This window comes from Ruditapes philippinarum, unplaced genomic scaffold (assembly GCF_026571515.1).
Source record: "Ruditapes philippinarum isolate M1 unplaced genomic scaffold, ASM2657151v2 ctg6550_1_1_1_1, whole genome shotgun sequence".
NCBI classification, from domain to species: domain Eukaryota; kingdom Metazoa; phylum Mollusca; class Bivalvia; order Venerida; family Veneridae; genus Ruditapes; species Ruditapes philippinarum.
Window position 1 is genome coordinate 127939 of NW_026864127.1, and position 27889 is coordinate 155827.

Below are 27889 nucleotides of genomic sequence, written 5' to 3' on the forward strand. Positions count from 1 at the left end.
ATGTGACCGCTAGAGTGTTAACAAGGTTTTTCTATTTTTAGCTCCGGTGACCTACTTTTTCATCCGAGATGACCCATGTTCGAACTCTTCTGAGCTATCAACTAGATAAGCATCCTGACCAAGTTTGAAGATGATTGATGCAAAAATGTGACCGCTAGAGTGTTAACAAGGTTTTTCTATTTTTAGCTCCGGTGACATACTTTTTCATCCGAGATGACCCATGTTCAAACTCATCCGAGCTATCACCTAGACAAACATCCTGACCAAGTTTGATGATGATTGAGGCAAAAATGTGACCTCTAGAGTGTTAACAAGGTTTTTCTATTTTTAGCTCTTGTGACCTAGTTTCTCATCCAAGATGACCCATGTTCGACCTCATCCAAGCTATCAACTAGGTAAGCATCCTGACCAAGTTTGATGATGATTGAGTGAAAAATGCGACCGCTAGAGTGTTAACAACTAAATGTGAACGGACGACGGACAACGGACGGACGACGGACGACGGACAATCATCGATCCTAAAAGCTCACCCTGATTTTTTTGATGGTTTTGTTATGATTAATCCTCCAGAGCTTTAATTTTAAAATAAACAAATCCAAATCTCGAATTGTATGAACACTTGTATGTAAGCGTTCTGAGCTGATTTGGATTTTTGCCATTTCCGACCTGCATTTGATTAAAAACACGGGATTGATTTAAGATAAAATGGATAGACATTGGGCTCGTTGAAACTTATTAACATCTGTTTAAAGCTTTTAGTTTTTGAGTATTCAAGTTTGACATAACAATTTTACTAAAAATCATCAAGAACTTCATAAGCTTTGAGAGCGGTCTTTTGCCAAAACAAATAAGTAACGAAGTAGTAAACACTCGTATAAATTACCAAACCAAACGGTTTTATGCTTTTTTCTTGTAGAATTAAGACATTCCAATTAATTTAGTAACAAATGTATTTATGACTACCGTGTAAACTTTAAAGGCACCGATTCATTAAACTAAGAAGCGGAATCTTTTTAATCGTGCATGTGATCGAACCCACAATGTCAATATTACAAGTCTTGCACTCTAACCGATTGAGCTATGCGGGCTAGCTCGAAGCGACAGTACATATGGTACCGACATTTTATAGCAAATGGTAATATGCTTCTCAATTAAGTAAGTTTAGGGGCTTCCTTTAATACATGTATAACAATTTGTTATCAATACAAATTGTTGAGACCGTTTGAGTTGAGTTTTCAAATTTCGATTGATATTTTTCGGGAAATTAACACATAAAAAAGTATATTTTGCTTTTAAGGTAGACCATGGGTAATGGGCACCATAAGGAACTGTAAAATTGACAACATAGGACAGTTATATGTCTTCAATGTCACCTGTATGCAAAATTTTAAAAAGATTGACCGTGTGGTTTATGAGTTATGGATATATTTGTGAACTAAGATTTTGCCATAAAAAGGGCTTATTTTCAGAAACGAGGAAACTTTAAATAATCGGTAATATCAACATTATAAAAAATGTTTTTCTATTGCTCATTTTTAAGAAACAAATAATAACATTCAGGTAACAAATTACACAAACAAAATGTTTGTTTCTAAACAAAATGTTCTTAATAAGTATAAAAATGTTACCCTACCACACCTACTTTAAACACTAATGTTACCATTTCCCTATCTAAAGTGCCTTATTTAAAAAAAAACAAAAAAACTTGAATTTACCATAATGAGGGGCTGATTTCAAAGTTTGCCTAAATTTTCTTAAATGTTTATTGGTTGATCATGCCAAATATAAAATAATTTTACCGTGTATTTTTTATTTTATTAAACTTTGAAAATATCTGGTATCATATTTGCTATAAATTTTGGAATAACGAGCAAATAAATATTATATAATTTAAATCAAACCCTTTTTTCTTCCATAAGAGATCAGAGAGATACATAAAAAATGTTAAAAAAGAAAGAAAGAAAAAAAAGTTGCCCCTTCTGGGGTTTGAACCCACGCCCCTCAATTTCAATGTAGTGGGCAAGTGATTCTAGCCTATTTGAATACTCTTCAAAGTAGAGGTAATGCATTACCCATGGTCTACCTTAATTGTAACCCTTTTATCTCACGTCATTGGAGGTGTCATACGACCTCTAAAAATATCACCTAATTTTATTGAGAATGATTGCTTGTGGCAACCATCTTTCCGTCTTCAAAAATTATTTTGCGCATGCTACGCTTAAAGAAATGACTTTACTTCAACGAAAAATTAATATTGAGGTGAATCATATGGTAGCATGAAAAATCAGAAAATATCATAAAACAATATATTTCATTACGAACAAGTCATTGCGTTTTTAATCGTAAATAATATAAACTGTATACATTGATTATTGTTTTCAGCATACATTTTTTCGATTTCATAATTCGAAAGAAATAACAGTCAACACCAGAGCGACAATATCAAAGAGCAATACAATATAACCGAGTGAACCGTGAATCGAAATTTTGCTAGTCCTTTAGCTTCTAAACACCTCACCAATTATCAATCATACCTAATTACAGTCTATCTAGATTCTGACGGATCTAGATTCTGACGGATATAGCCGAAATATTGCTATTATTTACAAATTCAATTTGACCAATCGGGAATTCTTACTTTCTTACTCTTTGAACAATTAAATATTTAAACACTGAATGCTTCATTGTAATCCTGTTTTTTATGTTTACATGGCAATTTTTGTAATGGGTTTAAGGATGTTTCTAACACTTGCTCGAAACAACTATATTTGTGTAAACATACATTAAGGCATTCCTTTGCCATTACTGGACAAAGCGAACCGCAACAATATGTAGCTGTCCATGTGGATTTGGCTGCCATTACAATCATTGAAATGATGATTAAACTGAAGTAATATAATCTGACAAGATATAAAATAAATAACATACACACCAAAAACACAGAAAAGTGCATTTTTTTATCGGGTTGTATAAAAAATAGGTTACAACGTCATCAGCCTTATGAACCATTATGTGTTTCATATATGTAGCAGATTATGTTGTAAAGAGTCATCTTCTGCATCATAGTACGCTACATTGAAAGAGCTTTTTAGCTTCCAGCATATGTCACCTGTCTCTTTGGATAGTATACCTTTCTTTTATTTCCTTTGAACGAGAACAAAAGCAAGTTAACTCAATAGTATTATAAATAACTTAGATTGCATTGATCTGTTCAGAAGTAAAAAATGGTGACAGGATCGCCAAATTTTCACGTTTTTTTTTAAATACACAAGTCCATTTTCCTGTCATGTAGCCTTTTAAAATGACCAATGATATAAGAACCGTATAATACAAACCGTTCCTTAACATGAACCATGAACCTTTTTTTTTTGTGACGACCCTAACAAATAATGGTTGCGATAATCCGAAAGTAGTCCATCAAGAATTTCCCGAAGCGGTTACTTCCCTTTATAAGCGCACTAACGCCGAAAAAATAAGGGGAGATCACTGCGTAAGACTGTCAAATGACAGGTGCATTTATTGTCAAACCTCTGAGGGAAGAAAAAAGTAGTTCTCAATTGATCGAAGATTTCTAATATTGTGAAATTCTTTAACATTTCCACAAATTACCGGTAATATATTCAAATAATTTTGTAATGCGGATGAATATCATTTTACTCAATGAAAATTGCTCGGCTATTTCCATAAAGCTTCGGATTATTCTGATCGCCTAAATGAACATTAATTTTGTGAATTTGACTTTCTGTAGAATAAAGTAAGGATGTTGACTCTAGGACAGGGACATGATTATTTATATCAGTGTATACCGTGAACAAAATATCTCGAAATTAATAATGAACACAAACCTTAATTTAGAATGATATGGTTTGCTTCAAGCTGATTCTTATACCCCCCCCCCCGTGGTCCAGGGATAACACGCTCGCTTAAGTAGCAAGAGGTCTGGATTCGGATCCCAGATAAGGCAACCTTTTTTTAAATTGTTTAAGCCAAATAAACATTGAATTGAATATCAGTGTTGCAATGAGCCTTATTGCCAATTTACTAGTTGTAACACTGAAAACAACATTGCTGACACTTTACAAAAACAAATTGGTGCATAATCTCACAACCTTCACCTTTCTGACATTCTGAGATCCAAGCAAATTTAGCGCCTTCTGTTCTTTGATAATTGTTTCAAACAATTATTACATAAATTGCCATATCTACACATACGATCAGACGGTAAAAATATATGATTATTTATTGTTTATCAGAGTGAAACGGAATTACATTGGTGACATTTTTGTCATTGGATGTCGAGTCTGATTATATTAATTACAGGTATATGAAATGTGAATTCTTGTCATCGGTCAAGGAACAAAAACATTTTGATCTATAAATTGTATTTGACTCTCAAGAAGTTTGCTAGAAAAGTATCTCTTGCTTTAAGTTATTTGAGAGATCCTTGTTCATTAAATCCACACGAGCTAGAACAATGTATTCTTTAATTTACCATGACATAAATGTGTCAGATAAAATGCTTTAATAGGGTGCCTGGAGCAATCTTTACTGTAAGTTATCAATCAGACCATTATTGATTTATCTTGTAAATGGACAGTTAATCAGTCGCTGGAACATTGGAAAGTGGAATGACATTCTGATATTTTTGCTCAATTATAATACAAGTGTAATATAATTATCACCAAATTGTACACTTCGAAAATACACTTCACCTATAAATTCTGAACCCTCATATTTACTGCTGAAATCATCATAATAACGCAACAAAAACAAAATCACATGTCGTTTACTTATAGAACATTTCTGTCCTCTTTTTGAATAATTGCCGAAGCAATTTATCTTTATTTTTTTTTAAATTACAAGATGTTCTAGAAATACTAGTATCTTATATTTCTTTGAAATCACGATAAAAGACCTTTGACTATACAGAATTTTGAATTCATGTTCGGAAAAAAATCGTCTACATTTTTAAAAGTAAACTAGTTATAGGAAAACGTTAGTATTTGAAGCTAAAAAGAACACAATAAATGGCCCACGGTGGTAGTTGTACGATGTATCATTTGATTAAAATAAGTCACAATTTAATTTAACCACGATTAAAATATCCAAATCAGTTTGCCAACGAAAATTTATCAACCTAGAATGATAAGTTACCGTAAACCTTACGTTTCTTTACCAGAAACTCTGTTTCCGCTAGACTAAGTGGGAAAATTATTAAATTAAGATACACCAGAAATATAATTTATAAAATGTCAACGAATCGAATCGATATTACACATACATTATCATAATGAATCCGACGAAAAGGAATTGTTTTTAGGAATTGTGCAAACAATTACACTATAATCATCATGTAATGTGAGTAAAATAAAATAGTGCAAATTGATGCCAGGTAGATTGAAATACAATAAATAAACGTGTCGATTAAGGAAACCAGATCTGAAAAATAATTTCATTTTTAAAGCGTATTCACTAAAGGCAGTATAATTATGTTGTTCCACATGTTGTTGCATCTAGAATTAATAAAAAAGAAAATTTGCATGCTTCTTGAGGGTCAGAGATAAGAAGAGGTAAAAGTCATACACATTACGGTTATGTCCTAATTTGTGTTTTGTCAAAATTGGTTACAAAGATAATGCCAGAAAAAAGAACATTCAATAATTTGTATTGAGTGTTCAATGTAATTTGAAGGTCATAACCCCTACTCGAATTTCTCAACCTGACTGTTTTATGACAGATAACAAAATATGATTCGAATATATTGACACATGCGTGAACATACAATTTTCGGATCTGGTTTCCTTAGTGAATTGTGCTTTATTATTGATAACTTTGTTTGAATAAAAAGACATTCACAACAAAAGCCTCTAGAAATGATTCACATGTCTGTTTTCGCATTTAGTGCTTCAAAATTGTGACCCGGCTTAAAGTGCCTGTTGTTTAAAAACCAAAATTTGTTTCCGGGGAGCATTTATCACTTTTAGACATAGTTCAAGTACCATTTGTCAAGCGAAATCGGCTTTGATGTATGTATTGTTGATTGATTTACTTGTATGAATCCGTAATTGTAAATTTGTATCTATTTTAGTTCCTGTTGTAAACGTGTCGTTGCACTTGGTTGGACCAAGTTCTAGTTTCATAAAAGAGCATTCCCGACAAACAATCAAGTGTAAGACATCACCTGGTCGACCACAACCCAATGCAAGGTGGTTTCTTTATGAAGCTAACAATAACGTTAAACATAAAATTACTGTCAATTCATCAATACAGATTATTTCTAGCGGAGCTGGACTTGTATCTGTTGAAAGTACCTTACAATTTTATCCAAATAGATCAATAAACGAATGGATGCTGAATTGTGAAGCGTGGACAAACAACAAAACACGCGCCCTTCAGAGCAAAGGATTGACGTTAAATATTGCATGTGAGTCTCTTTTTGAATTTATTCTCTGTGATGTTATTGATGTGAAAGGGATTATAGCTTACACCTAAAAATGAACTTGGAGAAATATCTTAAGTTTATATAGTTTATTAATTTGGTAATAGGCCACTAAAAGTAAGAGTATATGTAGATTGACATCAAACAAATTGCAACACAAGCTTTCTTTAGTATTTTGCAATCAAAAATATGTGCAAGGACCTTGTAGTAAAACCCTAAAAAATTACCTTCGGAAACTTGACTTAAGGCAGGTAGTTTACGAGTACCTGCCCAGCGAAAACAATCGTAATATAATATCGTTTATATGGTTAATATGTGGCGATTGTGTTGTCTTTCTCTGTTATAGATTTGTAGTTTTTTAGCCAACTTGTATTTGGTGTTCATAAAAATAGAATTTGCAATGAACAATAACAGATTTGGTCTTTTTAATTATTTATTCACTCGTGACACACAAGATTATTACCCCACCAACTCATATTATTAATGCAAAAACGTATAAATTTCATTATCTTAAAAATACATAATATTTACAATTGAAAAGAGGTTCAAATAATATTTATATCACATTAGCTTATATAAATAAAGAAACTTAACCACTTATGACATTTTAAAAGCAAAATGTAACATACGTTACATCAATTACATTGACATTATTCTAGCAATGTTTACCAATTTTTCAAGGATTAAAGAAAATATAATAGAGAACAAACTCAGTTATTTTTCCTAAAATCTATAGGAACAAACATTATACCTGGCAATATACCCAACTTCTGAAAGTAACTCGTTATAAAGACTTTTGCTGTGTCGTTTAACATATTTGTACGTTACCAAAGTCTCATCCATCAAAATATCAACTATAAATTTTATGAAAACTATCACTTTTAACATGATTTCGTAGAAATAACTTCATTTATCATCGCTTGTTTTGTACAATTATTCATATTGCAACATACTTAAGTAAGTAAAGCTTAAATCTTCTTCATTTTAATTTAATGCTGAAAATGAGCTGTAGTAATGTCTATAGTAATGGTTCAAAATTTAGAATTTCATATGTACAAAATGGCAATTTTGTGAAAGTCGAAGGTTTCAAGGTCGAAGGGGGCGTGAGGGATGTTGCACTTTTTCATTATCCCTCATGTACAGACTCAATCAAACCGACTCTGTAATTTTCATGTAATTTGCTTATTTTGGTGCTTCTGAGGGATCAATTTTTAACCAGATATTTAAAAAAGCATCTGTAACTGTTATTGACAAGAGAAACGGAATTAAATAAAAGGGCATTTCCCTTGTGGTCACATGGTTGTCGGTATGACAGGGCTTTCATTTTTGGCTTATCATACAAAACACCTGACTTATTTATCAATCACCATTAATATCTATATTGAGTTATCTGCTCGTTTATGCCCAAACTTTCATTATGATTCACAGACCATATACTGTAGTTTTCATAAATTTAGGACTGACAGCATAAGAAAAGGAAGCAAACAGAAAGACATACCCTATTAAAGATAGGCACATGTTCTCCAAAGGTTAATAGTATCTCAGAATAAAGTTTAATGTTCAGCTATCAAATTTTATATTTTAATAAAGACTTAAAACTCTTATCGTCATGTGTTTGTAAAATAGTACAACAATAGTACATTTTAACGCTAAAAAATTTGGATCTATTACCAGCAAAGCAATAGTTTACTCCGAATATAGCTCTTCATCAAGATTTGTAGCCCGTGTAGCTTAACAACAATTTGAGCTGCTTTAAAAACTGCGACTGTAAAATAATATTTCACCCTCTAAGGAATTACAATTTTGAAATTACATAATTATTGTACACTCTGAATCTGTTTTGGACTCCTGTGACATCCCATATATCACTAGTTTGTAAAAAGATAATATATTACGTTCAGTATTACTTTTCAAGTCTTATCTTCCAAGGGTTATTAAATGATTACTGGAAATCACATTGCACTATCCCACCGTACTTAGTGTAACACAATTAATCTGAAATGAAAACTAAAAACTAACAATCTGTTAATAAATATCATGCATTTATAATTCTAAAATTACTAACAATTTATTCAAGATTTCGTGCATTGTTTACCCAAACACGCTTCCGTAGTTACATTTTTGAAGCTTAGACCCAGGATAAACTTAAAAGTGTTCGATTTTATGTTTCCTACTTCATAAACATCTTATTACCAAAAGGAATGTTAATATATAGGCTAATGATTATTTATACCTTATGAAACTTGAAAAAATCTTTAATGTTTTAAACGACAAACGCTGATTTATAAACAAACAAAAACCCATTACAATTCATTCAAAGTATGAGATATTTAGACATGTACGAAACTAAAAGTTGTAAAAGCAAGTAAATACAATGTGAAAATTTATGCATATTTCGCACAACAGCTTCTAAATCTAACTCAAGGTAGTAAATATGTTTATTTTGATTTATATAAATCGCGCGGTCTCATAACTTTTGTTTACCTCGACACCGGTTACAGCATAAACTCTGTGTATGGTGTACATGCAGAGCTATATAAAAACTCGAAACAAATACAAAATTTGAATTGCTTTTTTTCTGGTTTAACAAGGTTAGATTTGTTTAGAGTTTTTATCTGTTTTATATGATGTGTATAACAGACCAAAAATGTAAAAAAAAGCTTGTGTTGCAATTTGTTTAATGCTAAAATTTACTTTAATCGGACTATAAGGGTAGCGACTATGATTAAATATTTCGTTTTTAAGAATGACAAAAACAAATAGGCCACCATTGACTGTAAACAAGAAGAAGTGATTCCCATAGCAACCATTGATTTGCAATAGCAAACAGTGATTCCCTTTGCAACCATTAAATTTCCATAGCAACCACGGGCTTTCCTGACTTATCAATTGCTTATTCTACTACGGGTTTCAATAATCATTTCCTTCGCAGCCATTTACTTCCAGGAATAACCACTGACTGCCAAAAATCATTCAATTTCTACGCAACTAGTGCAATTCATTGCAACCATTCATTTGTCATAGCAAATAGAAACTTCAATAACAACCTTTGGCAGCCAAAACGGTCAGTGACTTACAAAACTAGTAGCTTCTATTTCAACAAGTCAATTGACTATTCCTGACAACCAATGACTTCGACAACAACAACTGATTTTCGATAGCTGCTTGACGTACATAGTTATAACTATTTTAAACAAGCCAGTGTCTTGCATGACAACAAGGGACTGTACATTGCAAGTAGTACTTCTATAGCAAACAATGACTCTCCAAAGTAATCAGTGACTTCCTCAGACACGATTGTCATCAATAGCTGCAATAGCCATCCCTAATCAACTAATGGCTTCCAAATTATATATTGTTTGTTTAACTAGTGTAACCATTAATTTTTCAAAGAAACCGATCACTTTTCTTTCAAAAATAATTTATCATTCCTGTTTTGAACACTGTTGCATTTGTATCAGATGACCTTAATTTTGACCTAATACCTGTTTTATCCTTAGGTATGAATACTAATTGTTCCTTGTCATATAGAGCCTTCACAGTCATTGGAGCGACATTAATGCCGTCACTAACCTCTTATTATTAAGGGTATGTGTATAACAACTCATAACTGTTTCAAGACCTTTATGTGAATGATTTGATATATGGTAATATTTTTTTATGTAATAAAACAAAGACCCTCCGGACAGGCCACCTGTTATTTCCGGATTCGAGAACGGCGAAAAGTATCCACTGATAGAATCAGAAATAGGCAAGTTGTCTTGCACTACACATGGCGGGAATCCATTTGCTACTTTGACATGGAAGTGCTATAACAATGAACCGGAATCGACAACTATTGAAGACAAAAACGTTACCAGCACTGTTTCATGGCCAGGTTTACGTGATCAATCATCTTGTACTTGTATTTCAAATCATTCTTGGTCTGGAACAACACAAACTACGACAATACAGATTGATGTTCTTTGTAAGTTTTAATTCTCACAACATGTATCATTATTTTGTGAAATTTGGACTTTCGTTAGTAACCAAACGGTCTTTAGTCCTTAAAGATAAATAAGCCTCCTGCTTTAAAGTGATAAAAGTATCAAAAATGTTTTTGAAAATGCAAAATGTACTTTAATTTATGTTCAATATGACTTATATGATAAATGCCAATAATTAGCTTTATAAGATATATTGACATTTTTAAGACTCTCCAAACAAACCAACATTAATAATCAGCAATACAGACGTTTCAAATGTTATTAACGTTATACTGAACAACACCGTCCACGTTAAATGCGAAAGTAAAAGCAAGCCACACCCAACCTACTCATGGACAGGTCCTGCCGACATGCATAATATTTATTATTATCGTTACTTCTTGAAAAAATGTTAATTATTCTCAATTAATTTAATTCTGGTTAGACATTTTTATCTCAGATATACAAATTTGGGTTATTTAATAATAGAATAGATTTGTAAAAATGTACGCAGCTATCTAACATTCTTGTAGTATTCAAATTTAAAAAAGTAAGTGCACACACGGGGAAATAGAATGTCAATAATATAAAATGTCATGTTTTAACAGATCCACCTGGGAAGCCTTATTTCAAATATGAATATAGCAATGGCACAAAGGGCAGTACTCAAAACATGATAGACGTTATAACAGGAGACTCGTTTTCAGTGCATTGTCGTGCAACAGGAAATCCACAACCTACAATTAAGTGGGACAGTAATGAGGGCAACGATATTTTAAAGATACCTTCAATTACTTACGACACTAGAAAAACATGCCATGCAATGTACACAATGGAGGAAACAGTCGGTGAACGTCGAACAGGATCGACATCTGCGTCATTTTTCATCAGGGTTCTTTGTATGTATATCTATAGTACCATAAAGCATGAATTTAAGAACTGGTTGGAACAGAATTTGAAATAGTAACTTGTAACCGTGTACTTGTATTATAAAAGTGGTCTATATATTTGAAATATTTACGCATGAGTAAATACCGCCTTGTATTTCTTCGATTTATAGCGTTAAGATTTATCTTAAATAAACTGAGTAAAAGAAATACGTTATTGTTAATTTTATTGTTCGTTTTTTCTGTTATGCATATAAGATGTGTTGCTTAAAACGATTGTACTTAAATTACTAAATACGCCAGTAAATGGTTAAATACTGCCATTGTTAATGCTTATCATTATATTTAAAGATCCGCCACATATTCCAAAGTTCACAATTTCGAACGGAACGAGACAAGTTAACGTCACAACAGCGACTATACAACTGAAAAAAACAGACAACATCAATATTACCTGTTTTTTCTGATGGAAAACCTGTTCCAAAATACACCTGGACTAGCCAAAATGATCAAATACATGAAAATATACGGCAATTTGCTAATATTATTCGAGAGGATGCCGGGAAGTACACGTGTAATGCGAGTAACGTGATGGAACGCAGTTTTGGTGACACTGAACATGGGTTAAACTTTTCCAGCATATCTCTCGACATATTGTGTACGTATGGACTTATATATATAAGTTATTTGTAGACTTTTGCAATGTGGAGAAATGCAAATGTTTCTAACATAATTTTTTTTGAGCCTGCATAATTTGAATTTAACTACCTTACCTTTTTTTAAAACACGGTTGCAGATCCATCAACCATTTCATTACTAGAAGACATAAGTATTCTCGAAGGTTCAGACCTAAATGAAACATGTCGAGTTCAAAAGGGAAACCCAACTACAGAAAGTGTGTCATGGACTAGAATAAGTGATGGCAACACTTGGAAGAATAGCGTACTGATTATAACTAATGTTTCTAGAGCAGACGATACACATTATACATGCACTTTACGAAGTACAATCATCCCAACAATTGGTGACGAAACATTGATAATAAGAAGCAAAACAATACATCTAAATGTTTTTTGTAAGTTTTCTGTGTTATTATTATAGTCAAAATCACTATTATATCAATCACTCAATGTTAATATTTGTTTATCGGAAGAGCGTGAATAATGCAAGCGTAATATGTGAACTTTTTGAGGCTCTTATTTATCAAGACTTACGTTCTTATAAAAAACCTGTAACCAGACCTAATTGGTTACACGTTCACAGAGAAGTTAGTCGTTTTATTGAAATCACATTTGAAACTGTATAACACATAAGCATACTTGACTTTTCCATTCATCAGAAAAAAGTAAAAATGTATTTTATCCTTATCATCAATGCTAAATCTTCAACTGAATATTTTATATTTCATTTTATATTTTAAAGCCTTCCTTTTATGAGAAGCAAAGGATTTAACATATTTTTTATTTAAGTAAACTTTCGGCACAACTTCCGCTTTTTCTACCGTAGTGTGTAATTTGTCAATTAATAAGCGAAAATGAATTAAACATATTTAGGGAGGCAACATATGATTTTTTATTCTGACTTATAATAATATGTTTCAGTTTCTTCAGAAATCAAACATTTTACTGTTGTAAAAAACAAGTCAAGTGGAACGTTTATTGTAAACCAAAGAGATGAAGTTTCATTAGAATGTACAGCAGAAGCTAACCCAGCCTCGGATTTATCTATATACAATACACGTGACAGTATGATATTGACAGTAAAAAACAGAAATGTGCTTCTTTACAGCATAAATAATGCTTCGTTCGAAAACGCAGGCAAATATAAATGTGAAGGCAGAAACATTTACACAAAAGATAAACCATCAGTATCAGAACTGACAATGATTGTCAAATGTAAGTTTAACCTGCTTTGCATATGACTTTCTCTCGTTTAGTCTCGTTTAGTCTTTCTTTGTGCATTTACCATTGGCGTAAACGATAAAAAATACTTGTTTCTTTCACAACGAATAAGCTATCAATATTTTTCATTTACCGGTACGCCGTATCAAAAGGATACTATAACTTAACTTTTAGATTGTATACCTGCAAGTAAAAGGATGAGTCACGTATCGGTTATACATTTAACATTTTCCTATCTTCCTATCTTACATGTTCCATTCTATGTAACATGTACGTCCTTTGATGAATCTGTAAATTTTGTATTTTTTAATGTTTTGTGCGATCGCTGTTTCAGTTAAGAAAAAAAATATGAATTAATCTGTTTTGCATTGCTCTAAATTTTTAGATTTAAACCAAATCAGCGAGTGTCGAGGGATTGAAGGTATCCAGAAAAAAAACATGTTTTTTTCTGCTTGCTGTAAACTGTTTATGCAAAGTCAGTCCGTATATATTATGGTCCGTGTGTGTGGCATTTTGTGATGTGTTCTATTTTTTTTATAAGATATTCATGTTTTATCTGATACAAGAACACTCTATTGAATGTATAAGGTTTTTTTTAAAACAGAATTAAATTATCTACGCGCTCAATAGCAATACTTTTTAATATTCTTATTTATGACAAACATTCACTTCTGATCAGTAGTTTTCTTTTGCATTATAACTGTTAAAACCGTTTTCTATGCAGAATTCTTTTCAGAAAAGAGGTTATTTTATATACGGCAATGGCAAAACTATTTACATGCAACTGTGCTCAAATAACATACGTAAATGGTATAATAGAGAACAATTTTCTATTTTGCTGATTATTTATATGCTTGTGGCGAACATTTCTGCAATCATGTACCAATTTTAGAAGAAAAAAATGTCACTCAACTGTGCCTTGCATTCAATGACAAATTTTTCAGTTTTTTTTTAATTTTCTACTTAATAAGCAATGTTTAAAAAAATAAATATAAAGGAACACAACTCTTAAAATATTGATTTTAGGTGAATCCCCAATGTTTTCAACTGCGCCTAGTCACAGTTAAGTGTTGAACTCTTTTGAATTTTAACCAATTTTGACATAAATTTTAAGTTAAAAAAGAGGCATCATATTATTATTACTACTAATGTATAACTTTTAGCAAAGGTTCCCTTGCATGTTGGTTGATTTGTCCTATTGTGTTTTCGCCCGCGACTCCGCAAAGCGAAAAGTTGAGAATTAACAAGATAAATGGTGGGGGCGCGGAGCAAAAGCATGCTATTCAGTGGGGGCGAATGGCGACATTTTATATCTCTGACTTCACACCCCGCTTATGAGGGTGTTTTCGCTCCGCACCCCCGCTGTTTTATTTCTAAAATCTCGCTGTGAATCCCGCGCGGGGTGACGTTTTTATTTATTATAAATCGCCCTGCGCCGTCGCAAATAAGCGCGTTTTCGCTCCACGCCCACCGTTTAATTTCTGAAATCTCGCTACGCGGCTGTTTTATTTATTTAGTTTTGCCCTGCTTATTAGTGATTTTTTGCTCCGCTCCTCGCATTTCAACTTGTTAATTGTCAACATTTGCTTGGCGGGGTGGCGTGACAATAACACGAAATGACACTAATCAGCCACCATACCATAGGCTTATAACTTGTGAATGACAAGATTAACAAGTCTTCAGAATTTCATGTTGATGTCTTTTATTGTTTTGAATTCATTCTTTAAAAAAAGGGGACATTACTCTAAAAATAGCTTTTACAATAAAATTCCATGTCCTTCAACTGTTTTTGTCATGATAAGCAAGTATTCCAAGTTTCATATTGATACCTTTGAAATTAATTGGGTAATGGGCTACACAAAAGGTGGTGCTTGATGACGATGACAACAACGACGCCACAGCGCTCAAAACAGATAAGCTTATGTATATTTTTCCTTTTTGCTTATACATCATTTTACATGTACATGTACATTATTTATTAGCTAAAGATTAATCTGTATTTTAGTAGGTAAATATATCGGATGGTCCATTTACTTTGGTGATCATGATCTGTGGATGTAGAAGTTATGTATCCTTCTTGCTTTAATATGGTTGTGACTAATTCTATAAAAAAATATTGTATAAGTTCCAGGTTCACCACGACCGACACTTGAAAGCATATTCCCCAATAAGATCGCAGCTGCTCAATATACAAACAAGACTTTGAATTTTGTTGCCTATGAATACTTGGATGAAGAAAATAAAACAGAATTTATGTGGCTTCACAAAAACATTTCAATCGACAGAAATGATAAAAAATTTGAAATAACTTCAATTGGATTGAATTCTAGCCTTTCTGTTAAAAACATTACACAAAGGGAATTTGGAGAATATAGCGTCAAAGTTTCAAACACAATAGGAGAGTATATCCATCACTTTATGTTGCAAGCAGAAGGTAAACTATATTTCTGAATTCATATTAATTTTCAAATTAAACTGGTATTGATTATTGTGTTTATTATTGTGTAACAGTCTTGATCATTTTGTTATGAAAATAATATATGCCTAGTATTGTTAAAAATAACGTGACAGTAACTATATTATGATTAATAATAATTTTCAGATTTAGAATAATGTCGTTTTTGCGAATATCATTTCTTCATTCTAAGTTTCTTTTTACAGATAAGCCAGATATACCTATTAATTTAACGTACAAATCGGGGTCAATCACTGAATCATCAGTAATATTGGTTTGGTCACCAGGTTTTGATGGTGGCTTTCCACAAACATTCAATTTATTATATCATATCAGTCAGGAAGAACAGTGGCATAGTGTTCAAGTTCCGGATACAAATGAACAGACAATAAGCTATACATTAACTGGCTTGTTGAGTTCTAAAACGTATAATATAAGAATGTTTGCAATGAATAAAAAGGGGAACTCTTCCAATACAAAAACTTTACAGTTAGCAACAAACGGTAAGCTTATCATCATTGACGTCAAGTCCTAAATATCACATTCTTAGGTATCCGCGATATGTAGAAAACATTGAGATAAAGTGAAACTTGTCTTATTTTTGTAGCTTTTAAATAAATGTTTTACTTATAGTATCAATATTTCCGCATTATATTCAGGGCACGTTATATGTATATTCAGATTAATATGATTGAAAGCGAAACATACTTTTCTGTTGTTTTTTTTTAATAATAAAAGCCACATGACAAATGTTAGCAATCTAAAAGGTCGCGTTAATACAAAAGTTAATAAATATATAGGCGGCAATTTCGATAATATACATAAGATATGATAGGATATTCGTATTTATTTGAAAGGTTCATTAAATGCAACCAAAAATCAGTACAAAGACAATTAAGCATATATATCATAAACAGTTTGTACGGACTCAAAAATATGCCACTGTACACAAAATTTAATGTATAAATTTATGATAACTGGCCTTTACCCTTTGCTATGCAGCGATATATGAAGTTAACAAGTTGTTGCTCTGGACAAACCTTTTCATTATCTTTATCTGAACATCATTTACAGTATATTTGTTTTTGTGTTAGCATTCCAATATGGTTAAAAGTCCATAATGTTAAAGTTATCATTTTTTTTTTGTTTATGTGGCTTTGTTTGTTTTCAATAATAAATATAAATATATGTACTTTATTTTGCGTTTTAATAGCAAGCGCATCCGACCTACAGACAGTTGTATATAAAACAAGTACAGGAACGTTTGTCGGTGTCGGGGTGGGTACATTTGCAGGAACAATAGCGATTGTTACTATTTTCCTGTTCTTTTATAGGCGCGGAAGGTAAGTATGTTTATTTTATTTTTATTTAGGAAACTTAGCATGTGTCATTTTACATCATAATATACATGGATTGGGAAAGAAGCAGCATTCTTAATATATCAATTCATGTCGAGCAAAACATAAGTTGTGGCTGTCATTAACATCATTACAACATGTTCAATCAGGTTGGGTGAAATTAAGAAGTCATGATTTATCACAAAAGAACTTTTCACATTCATAAATAAGTCAAAATGAAAATACATATGTATCACAAGAATTTCAATCATTGATCAATCACTTTGATTATGATAGTGAATCCTTTGCAAACTAATACTAATTACAGCGAGAACATAAGCAACATGCATTTTAACTAGTCTCTAAACAATTTTCACTCAATAATTATTGCTTTATATGTATCTTTCAAACTTTTTGCAGGAAGAACAAACATTATGCCGGTAAACAAGATACAGGAGGTACAATAATTATAACAATAATTATAACTTATTGCATATGTTACTATAATTGTCACCCGTCTTTTCAATGAAAAAGGGGGATATAGAAATAGGCTCCGTCCGTCCGTCTTTCTGTCCGTCCGTCCATCCGTCCGTCATACATTCGTGTTCGGTCCATAACTTTGTCATTTATCTAATGATATTGAAATAACTTGGCACAGATATTTGTTATAATAAGACGATGTGTCATGCGCAACAACCAGACCCCTACCTCCAGGGTCAAGGTCGCACTTGCTCATTCAAGGTCAACATTGTCTTTTTAAGGGTATATGTCGTGTCCCGTCCATAACTTTCTTATCTTTGAAGGGATTTTGTAAATACTTGCCACAATTGTTCACAATAATGAGACAATGTGTCATGCGCAACAACCAGTCACCTACCTCCAAGGTCAAGGTCACACTGGGAGGTCAAAGATTAACTTAGTCTGTTAAAGGGTATATTTTGTGTCCAGTCCATGACTTTTTTATAGATCAAAGGATTTTTAAAAAACTTGGCACAAATAGTCACTATAATATGACGATATGTCAGGTGCAAAACATGGGTCCCTACCTCCAAGGTCACACTTAGAGGTCAAAGATAAACACAGTCTGTTATAGGGCATATTTTGTGTCCAATCTATACTTCTTTATAGTTCAAGGTATTTTGAAAATAGTTGGCACAAATAGTTACAATAATAAGGCAATAATGTCATGCACAGCACCTGCATCCCTACCTCCAATGTTAAGGTCACACTTAGAGGTCAAAGCTTAACATGATGGGTTTTTAAATTCTGTGTTCCATCTTATTTCTTTGATAAATTTATTGTTGCATTTGCAGATCTAGCATTGATCATAATTTTGGACTGGAAGTCCTGAGATCCATACCTCCTCAATTTTATGCTTCATATAAAAGTTTCCTGAGGCCGGGGACGTTGGTAGCTCTGTTACAAATTCTTGTTAGTAATATGAATATGACATGCGAAAATCCCGTATTTGCGCGAGTGTGCCAATCAGCTATATTGGCGCACTTGCCAAGTGTGCCAAAATCCCATATTGAGGCTATTTCCGGTTATCACGCACCTGTTGTACAGTAACGGCAGAACGTCTGCGCGTACACACGTTGCGTAATTGACAACCACATCGCAAAAAATGGGAGTCGAAAGGACGTTGAAATTTTTAGCGAATGGCTTGATGGATTTAGATAATATAATCGAACAACACGGACATCCAGTTAATAAATATATTAGAACAATTACGTTATTGCTTGATTTTATGCCAGTCTGAAAAATTGCTACGGAACATATGCAATAAACAGGTCATTTCATGGGGCAAGTGTGCCTTTTGTCCATATTGGCACACTTTGTTTAAATCAAGCCCTCGGGCAAATAAGTCACCAAATGTGCCAATATGGACTAAAGGCACACTTGCCCCATGTAGTAACCTCTACATATTACGTCATAGCTATTTTGATAAATGTGAAATAAACCTAGTACGTATTTACACATTTACTCGCTAAGCAGGTGCTGAAATTAAACTGTATTCGTGTGTGTAAATTAACATAAACACTTTAACTTGTATCTCATCTAAAAGAAAATAGCTTAACGTAAATGATAGCAACGCGGAATGATTAATTTTTTGTAGAAATAACATTAGAAGTAAACACATTTTGTAATATGCTCTGTAGATCCTTGCTGACGGCTTCACTTTGAAATTACCTATTAAAATTGATAGGTGTCATATTGACACATTTGGCTACTTAACTAAGTTGGCTGATTAAAATAATATTTTTGTTTTAAGAAATAAATCATTTAGTAAATCAGTCTGTTTTAAATCTTGTGTGACTTAATTTTTAAGGAACAGTTTACAATTCTCATTCACCGTACGAAGATTTGGATTCAACTAAAAAGGACGGAAATGTTTATGATCAAGTAGTGACAACAAATCTCTATGCTCAAAGAAATTCTACAATTATACAAGAACTTTCTACTTTACCGGATTATAACAATAGCATAGACAAAGAAAGTGAAACTTCTGTTTACATCAATATGAAAATTTAAAAAACACAACTAAAAGGGGCTTCACTGAGATTTTATAACTTGACGCGACTGAATGTATTCTTTTCGAAATTAGAGTTCCGTTTGATGCAGGTCTAGACAAAAAACTTGTGTGCAAAATGTCTGATCATTCGCTCACTATTTTTTTCAAATATGATTATTCCTATTGTGAAAAATAATCCAAAAATGAAAAGCGTTGCAACTATATTTGAATATATGTTGCATACATTTATGTTTTAAGTGCCCCAGTTAATCTATGTGAGAAATTGAAAATAAATGATTTTAGTTTGCTTTTTTTGACCTTGGTGGAGTTTCTTTAATTCGTGTGATATACATTTTAATGTATTCAGCAATATACAAAAAAGAAATTATTATATTAATATGTTTAAATTTTTAACATACGTGTTGTAAGTACTTTCTGTTCATTGAGATTTCTGGTTGACACTTAACCAATTGGTATTGAAAGTATTCGAAAATATTGTTCTTTATTTTCGTTTGTAATATTAATTATTCTCATTGGCATTTAAATTTGTACCTTAACTCTAACAGTGCTAAAGTAAAATTAATGCTTAAATGGTAAATATGAGCAATGATATTTTTGATACTTTCAAATATTTTACTATGTGACAGTTAACATAATATTGCTTTAGTTCAAAAATGAATACTAGACAGGCTACTTTACAGTCAACGGATGTGTTTTCTTGCTATATAATGGCTGCGTCACACTACATTCCAATTTGGTTTAAGATGGTATAATTGTGTCTTAACCAACAGTCATTGCCAAAGAGTTAAAGGTCCGCGGCCGGTGACACTCCAATATTTAACGACAAAAAAGAAAAGACAAAATCACATAATCACACATTTATAATTTGATGACCTTCAATACTATCGCTTCGTGTTTAAAACATGTATGTTTACACAAAACATCTTAATAAGGAAGTTATAGAGTTATACATTTATACATACTATACGATTTTATCAACAAAGATACCTTTATAAGTAAGTAGCTTTTTTGATATATTCATAATTGTCCTACACCAATTCAAACAACTAAAATATATAAATAAAGTTGCAAGTTGTCATATACTTTGAAATTGTATGGTAGTACTGATTGAAACCTCTAAAAACAAGTACACTGGCAATCTTTAGATTATAACAAAGTACGAAGTTATTCTTTATGCAACTTGGCTTTAAAACATTCCAAGATAAACAAGAGCGTGTATGTAGAATATGGTGATATTTTAGAATCAATTGATACATTTATGTCATTATTCATGAAAATTAAACAGCAGTTTACTATCTAGCTCTGAATAAGTTTTATTTTGCAAAAAAAACATGTGTGTGTGTGTGTGTGTGTGTGTGTGTGTGTGTGTGTGTGTGTGTGTGTGTGTGTTTTATCTTTTTATTTTGAAAAGACGGGACTAGAAATATATTTTCCGAGATTTGTGTACCATTTGATATAGGTCTATACTTATAACTTGTTTGCAACATCTATATTATCATATCTTTAAAATGCACGACACATTTTGAAAATATTTATAATTAACAATCTAAGCCATGATGATTTTCTAATTTTCTATTTGGCTTATTTCACATTTAACAAAACTATGATAACAGAACCATACAATAAGCTTATTTAATAAAGGAACAATCAAACCATATACAAGGGGTTCTCCAAGAATTGTGTGCTTATTTAATATCCTTTGAACGTTAACGTGTATTGTAATGACATTTTATAAGCATAACTGGTAGAATATTATCAACACATTTTGACAGTCAACTGCTTCAATTATGTCAATATATAAGTTTATATTGTTTTAAATAAGCACATACAGGCTTCCGGCGCGCGGTAGAAATGTGCAGTAAGTCATCGTTTATTTTTGCTTAAAAACTAATAATTAACGTTTAAAACCCGCTTAACATTGCATGTTTCTTCCATGAAGTAATTTATTTTATTTTCTAAATTGTGTACCTTATTTCCGTTTTTTTTGTTGATATCGCTAGAAATGCCAGACGCCGAAATTGTTTACAAAGGGGAAAATGACGCACGTGCAGAAAATATAAAATCGCGCGATCATATAGTTATGTGGTAATTTATCACGTCACCTACAAAAACATTTGAAAAATTTCAAGAAGCAAACAGAGAAAATAAAATTTCACGATAATTAGTGTTTAAGTGGCATAAGAGATTAAGTGATGGACGGGAAAACGGACATTACTTCGAGGAGTAACGGTTATTGACTGCGTAACGTTAAAACACAATTTGTACATTATTATGACGTTTATATAAATAACGTTTTGGCCGACATGGGTTTATGTAAAATTAAATAGTGTTGAGATATAAGAAGGTACTAACATGAATTTTTATATGTTTATTAGTTAATAATAAAGCAGTGTAAGAATTTTAAATCAATATATCAAATACATTTTTAAAAACAATGAAAGTCCACGAAGTTTCGGATACCCCTCGAATATGAGAATTTTTTCCTATATCTGGTTCAATCTGACTACAGATCAGATCTTTTTATTTCCTGCATGTAGATCTGATTTTCCAGCGATTAAAATTATAAAAGCTCGCCGATTTTGGCTGTTTAAAAGGTATCGAGAAGGTGAACTCCCTTATGTGCCAGTCAGATCCTAATGAGTACCGTTAATTAGGAACTGATTTTAATCAGATTGTGTCTGCATGTACATTGTTGTCAGATTTATTTTTTATACTGAAATATGATAAAATTTGAATTTAATAGCAAACTGTTAATGCATTGCTAGTTCTTTATACTCGTATTAAGGTTTATTTATGTGATCTGGTTCAATATTTGATGGACATGCATTTTAGCTTGTCATTCTTTTTAATATTTACTAATGTCACATATTGAAATAATATGTTTATGGCAGTTGTGGCTTTCCATAAATTCGTTTAAACGAAAAACATCGTGCACGCGTGTTTTTATTCGATTGTGTTTACATGGTTTAGGCTTTACCGTATATGTTTATCTTCCGGTATTAAATCGGAAACTCCACAATTTCCGTCACTAATGTACATTGTCAAGCTCACCTGTGCACTATCCTAAACACCGGTCACTCGTTCTGTGTTGTACTTGTCCAATTGTTGTGTATGTTTTATATGTTTCTACGTGAAAAACAAAATCATTGCTTCTTTTAAATATTCTTCACTTCTGCGCACGTTGTGCTTTCCTGTCCCCCTCACTCTAAACTGTCATCTCGAACGTTCTTAAGTTAAATATCATTTAATAAATCTACGTACACTACATTGTTGTTTATTTAGCTTTTCCTGTGTTTACTTATTTCAATTTACATGGAAATAGTATTTACTTAAACACACGCTGTGGTAAAAAATCAATCGTATTATTAATTATTAATGTATTATAATGTATTAATTGTAATTCTTATTCCGCTTTATTTTGTATATATAGCTATTTAACTGTATTTTGCTTTTTATATGTAATGTATTGTATATACTTATAATTATTGTATTATCTTTCTTACACCAATTATATTCGAATTATATTAAAACTTCAAACCTACGCCAACAGTTTGTTTCTGCCCAGTGTAAAATATTTAACCTTGAAACACTGGTGGCCAAGAGGCAACACTAAAAAGTAGCGGTCACTCAATAAGACATTCAATTTAAGATCGAATAGTTAAGTTTTTTTATTCATCGCATGCTTGAGAAAAAAATGATGACAATCAATAGTTTTATGGGAACCAAGACTTCGGCATTACCGAATGGGTTATACAGCACATTGCACGATTATATATTCGTATAAATAATTTATTTCAATGTTTTACTTATTGAGATAGCAATTACTTATACACTAAGTGTTTGGGTATATATTGATTAAATTAAATGGAAACTTAAATGAAGTCGGTAAAGTGTTGCGCGCTTGGTCGTCATGGTGAACACTTTCTAGGAAGGCATTAATCAAAAGCTGGCGTCCGTCTGGGTAAGACAGCACCGGGTGGACTTATTCCAGCATCGGCTGGAGCGTAGTTCAATATTCGAATATGACAGTTGTAAAACTTGATAATTATGATAAAAAAGTATATGTGATGGAATAAATTCCCTTCTGATCCAGGTAAATTGTTAATTTGGCGAATCCAGTTGGGTTTCTATTCTTAGTGTTTCAGCACGAATCATGTAAAAAGATAGCCTAATAAAAATTGCAAAATGTCTCAGGCTCGGTCGTATAAATCCCTTTGCAAGACGGTTCCTGTAAATGCTGTTTATCGTCGAAGCAGTGAAGCACAGAGTAGAATATCATCAAACTCTAAGTCTGGTAAAGAACCCCCACCGGTTGGGGCGGAACAATGCACCAGAGAATGACAATAATGATTTATTTTCAGATGAAAATAGTTTATGTGGTGTATTTAAACTAACAAATTCCTTCAGGCTTAGGCATGGTCTTATTTGATACATGTATTATAAATTCTTATTAAATTAATTAAGTGTCATGGAAGTATAACACCAATCATTGAATGGGACATTTTCTTAGAAAGTTATTTAACTGACATTTCCTTACTTTTTAAGCTCAATGTATAGCAGTCGTAGGCCATATTATCCAGTTGGGTGTTACATGTGATTCTTCTGAACGCACACGTTTCTGAGGGTATATTTGATTTTAATTTAAGACTTTTATATGTAAGGACACAGATCAACACAGAAAGGCATTTAATGAACGCAGCCCCAGGTAATTCCAGCAACAAAGAACCAACATTTTGATATCTCAATGTAATCTTTGTTTTTTTTTCTCTGTTAAGATTTATTATTCATTTAACATTTTTATAGAAAAAACTATTTAATGTTAACCTCACTTGATGTTGTAATCTAGCACAAACGCGTCATAAATAAAAATAAAATAAGTGTAAGACAGTAATTGTACATAAAATCTACTGTGTGTGATCATTATGTTGTTGTTTCACACACTGTCGACATTTATGCTAAAAGTTAAATAAAAAATGACCTCCTGTTGTCACGTTGAAAGTTGTGGTTTTCCTCTCATTCCCGTCGTCGCATGCAAAAAGTAGATCAGCGTGAGAAGTATTAACCGACTGTATAGTGAGATTAAATTCTCCATTCCTTTCGTCAAAGTTAAATATGAATGTGTAGGGTTTATTCGAAGAAGCACCACATGAGCCTAGAAAGCATTCAGCATATGGATCGTTATTCACAAGCCATGTCATTACATTGTTATAGGGAGATATCGTGCATATTAAAACCACTTCCGAACCATCTTGAAAACTTGACATACCACCACCTATTGCTAGCGAAACGGAGGCACCTAAACAATGAAAATCACTAAACATGTTATAAAAATTAATAATCTTTATGCAATTGAAACCAACAGCACAACATGAAAGAATCATATAAAAATACATGTGTCCTTTTTCGTGTCCTATTTCTAAAAAAAAAAAGGATTAACATAAAAATAAAATAAATACATGTAAAAAAGTAAATAAATTAAATAAACTATAAATAATAAATTAATAAAAAATCACAGATTATGTGAATTATTTATTGTAAATCTCACTACAGCAACAGTATGTTATTTTTTTCAAACCAGCGTTAAATTGACTTTTTACCTTTATATATTAACAAGTAAAATTATGATATAATTATAGAAGTTCGTGGACAAACTAACATGCAATACGTGCATCAAACCCCAACACACGAATATCTTTATAGCTTGCCTATTTTCAGAGTTATGTGCCAATGGTAAATCGCAGTGAGTTGTCGTTCCTTTGTAGGTGTCGCCACTTTACCCGGTCCATAAATATCCGGCGTACTCGGATTTTATCCTACTACAAACCAGGAAGAAAAGTTATATCTTTGTGATTTTTAACAAAAATTCTAAGTTTATAATGCCGAGTACGTGTTGTTGTGTACCAAATTGTCACAATAAAGGAGGGCATGAATTCCCAACCGAAAAAGATCGACGGGAGAAATGGATTGTAGCCATAAAACGCCTCGATGTTGAAACAATGAAAAACTGGATACCATCGGCTTCAGCCGTTGTGTGCAAGTCGCATTTTAGGGCTGAAGATTACCTTCAGCAAACAAAAGACGGTATGTTTCGTTCATAAATTGTTTAAACATTTAGGAATAAACAAAAATTGGTACATTATACGTTCTGTTATGGTAAAATTGGATACAAATAATGATGTGTGTCAGTGGGTGGGGTAAAGCTGAAGGCTTGTGTTGCACAATGTGGGATATAGTTTATAAGTTAATGGTTGACCTAGCTGTGGCAACCTATATAAATATGATAAACCTTTCTACTAGTTATAATGAATTGATCAGTATTATATGATGTTATGCAAGTGATTTTTAATTTAGTGCAGCTGCTGATAAAACAAATTGATATTAGGGATAAACTATGCACCGGTCTCTCCCGGTCTATTTTGACCAGGGATATAGTATCATAATTCATATTTACTGGCCCTGTCAGTGCCGGTCTTAATTATTAAAATTGAATGAGACAGGGTGTTGATATGAAATATATTATTTTTCGCATGTAATGTATTTTGTTTCTCTTATTAATTTTTTTTTACATTTGTATATTACGGACAAGACAATAAAGTAAAACATGTCATACTATTCACCGAATTATGGGAATTACCGATAGGAGATGGTGAATGGTACATCCCCTGAAATTAATCATTTACCTTTTATTGTTATTTCAGTACCAGTCAAATTGATTAAATAAGATACATTATTTTTTTCTTTTTTAGAAACTGCTACTTTTTATTTTGTAGGAAGAAAACCCTGTCAACAGAAGCTCCTGTCATCTGCTGTTCCCACGCTATTTCAATGGACAAAACCAAAAACTCCATCAGATGTAAGTCGGAGTGAACGGCTTTGTGTGAGAGAAAGTCGGAAGAGGAAAAGAGAGTCTGATGTTGTCCGACATTTAGAAGCTGAATTTTCGCAGCCTTTAGATGTAATTGAAGAGATCGTACAACCCTCGGATGATGATAATATATATACTGCTGTTCCATTAAAGATGGTAAAAGATTGTGCTTCGCAAACAGTAGCAAAACCAATGTTTGATATTGATAACTTTGCAAATGACAATGAAGGAATTCTTTTCTACACTGGGTTAGAAAGTTACATGAAATTCATGTTTGTATTAAATACACTTGGGCCTGCAGCATACAATCTTAATTACTTATACCACCATGTCATATCTATCTCTGTGCAAAACCAATTTTTCATCACACTTATGAAACTAAGAAGGAATATGACACATTTTGAACTTTCAAGACTGTTTAATATATCAGAGGGAAGTGTTAAAAATGTAGTCTATACATGGATAACATTTATGTCTAAACAGTGGCGTGAAATTAATATATGGCCATCACGAAATTTAGTGCGCTACTTTTCTCCCTCAGACTTTAAGTCTAAATTTCCAACTACACGTGTAGTTATTGATGGAACAGAGTGTCCTATAAAAAAACCAAAGGCCCCAAGAGCTCAACAGGCGACATATTCAACCTATAAGAACCGGAATACAGTAAAAACTTTAATTGGTGCTTCACCAGGAGGCGTAATAACATATATATCCCCCTTATATGGTGGATCAACAAGTGACAGACAAATTGTTGAACGTATTTCTCTATTTACCATGTGTGATCCTGGAGATTCCATAATGGCAGACAAAGGATTCAATGTGCAAGATTTGTTTGCGCCTTATAATGTGACAATTAATGTGCCAACATTTTTCAAAAAAAAGAACAGAATGTCAGGAAAAATTGTTATGAAGGACCGCCAAATTTCCAGCAAAAGAGTACATATAGAACGCTTAATTGGCCTTGGAAAAACATACAAAATTTTGTGTTATCCAATGTCTGGTACTGATGCTAAAGTCTCATCAGATATTATATTTGTATGCTTCATGCTTTGCAATTTTAGACCACGAATTATTTCCACAAATGCATGAATTCAATTTTGAAAGTTGAAGTTTGATTTAAAGGCCCATTATGTCTCAGAAATTCTACCAATTTTATTTCTCAAAAACAATTTTTTATTTTTTTTCTGATACAGTTTTCAAAGTTATACTCATTTGCCATATATATCGACTTTCTTTTGCAACTATAGCTCTTTTGGCAATCGGTATAATTATAGATAGTTAGTACTTTGTCTGGAAATCAAATACTACTTTGTTTACATTTTCTTCCTTTATGACACATTACTAAGCTTCAGTGCTACTTTTTTAGTTGTTTAACGTCTAGCATGCCCTTAAACCACTATTCAACAGTTTACACTATAAAACATGGAAGTATTAAAAAATATTGATTTCTGAGACATTATATGCCTTTAAGTTTAAGTCTGAAATTTATGCCTATACCTTAAAACAT

The 27889-nt window shown here is 32.2% G+C and overlaps 3 protein-coding genes and 1 long non-coding RNA gene across 4 annotated transcripts in view; 3 read left to right on the top strand and 1 right to left on the bottom strand.

Moving 5' to 3' along the window:
* The window catches only part of LOC132724508 (uncharacterized), a 50124-nt gene extending 38366 nt beyond the window's left edge, over nt 1-11758 (top strand). Inside the window, exons 4-8 of the mRNA XM_060709378.1 lie at nt 6089-6424; nt 10116-10406; nt 10633-10797; nt 11013-11303; nt 11643-11758. Coding sequence (XP_060565361.1) covers nt 6089-6424; nt 10116-10406; nt 10633-10797; nt 11013-11303; nt 11643-11758 — 1199 coding nt within the window. The remainder of the gene's footprint in view (nt 1-6088; nt 6425-10115; nt 10407-10632; nt 10798-11012; nt 11304-11642) is intronic.
* LOC132724499 (nephrin-like) lies at nt 11019-20588 on the top strand. The gene is made up of 9 exons (XM_060709370.1): nt 11019-11303; nt 11643-11949; nt 12088-12366; nt 12893-13186; nt 15324-15626; nt 15854-16150; nt 16861-16990; nt 17405-17442; nt 19314-20588. Exons 2-9 carry the CDS (start codon nt 11883-11885, stop codon nt 19514-19516), a joined length of 1611 nt encoding a protein of 536 aa, XP_060565353.1. The 5' UTR covers nt 11019-11303; nt 11643-11882; the 3' UTR covers nt 19517-20588.
* Nucleotides 20589-24185: 3597 nt separating this feature from the next.
* Nucleotides 24186-27889, bottom strand: part of LOC132724511 (uncharacterized) — a 63997-nt gene continuing 60293 nt past the window's right edge. Inside the window, exon 3 of the long non-coding RNA XR_009624921.1 lies at nt 24186-24813. This is a non-coding gene — a long non-coding RNA (uncharacterized LOC132724511). The remainder of the gene's footprint in view (nt 24814-27889) is intronic.
* On the top strand, nt 25252-27881 carry LOC132724510 (uncharacterized). The gene is made up of 2 exons (XM_060709379.1): nt 25252-25598; nt 26288-27881. The coding sequence occupies exons 1-2, from the start codon at nt 25394-25396 to the stop codon at nt 27469-27471; spliced, it is 1389 nt and encodes a 462-aa protein (XP_060565362.1). The 5' UTR covers nt 25252-25393; the 3' UTR covers nt 27472-27881.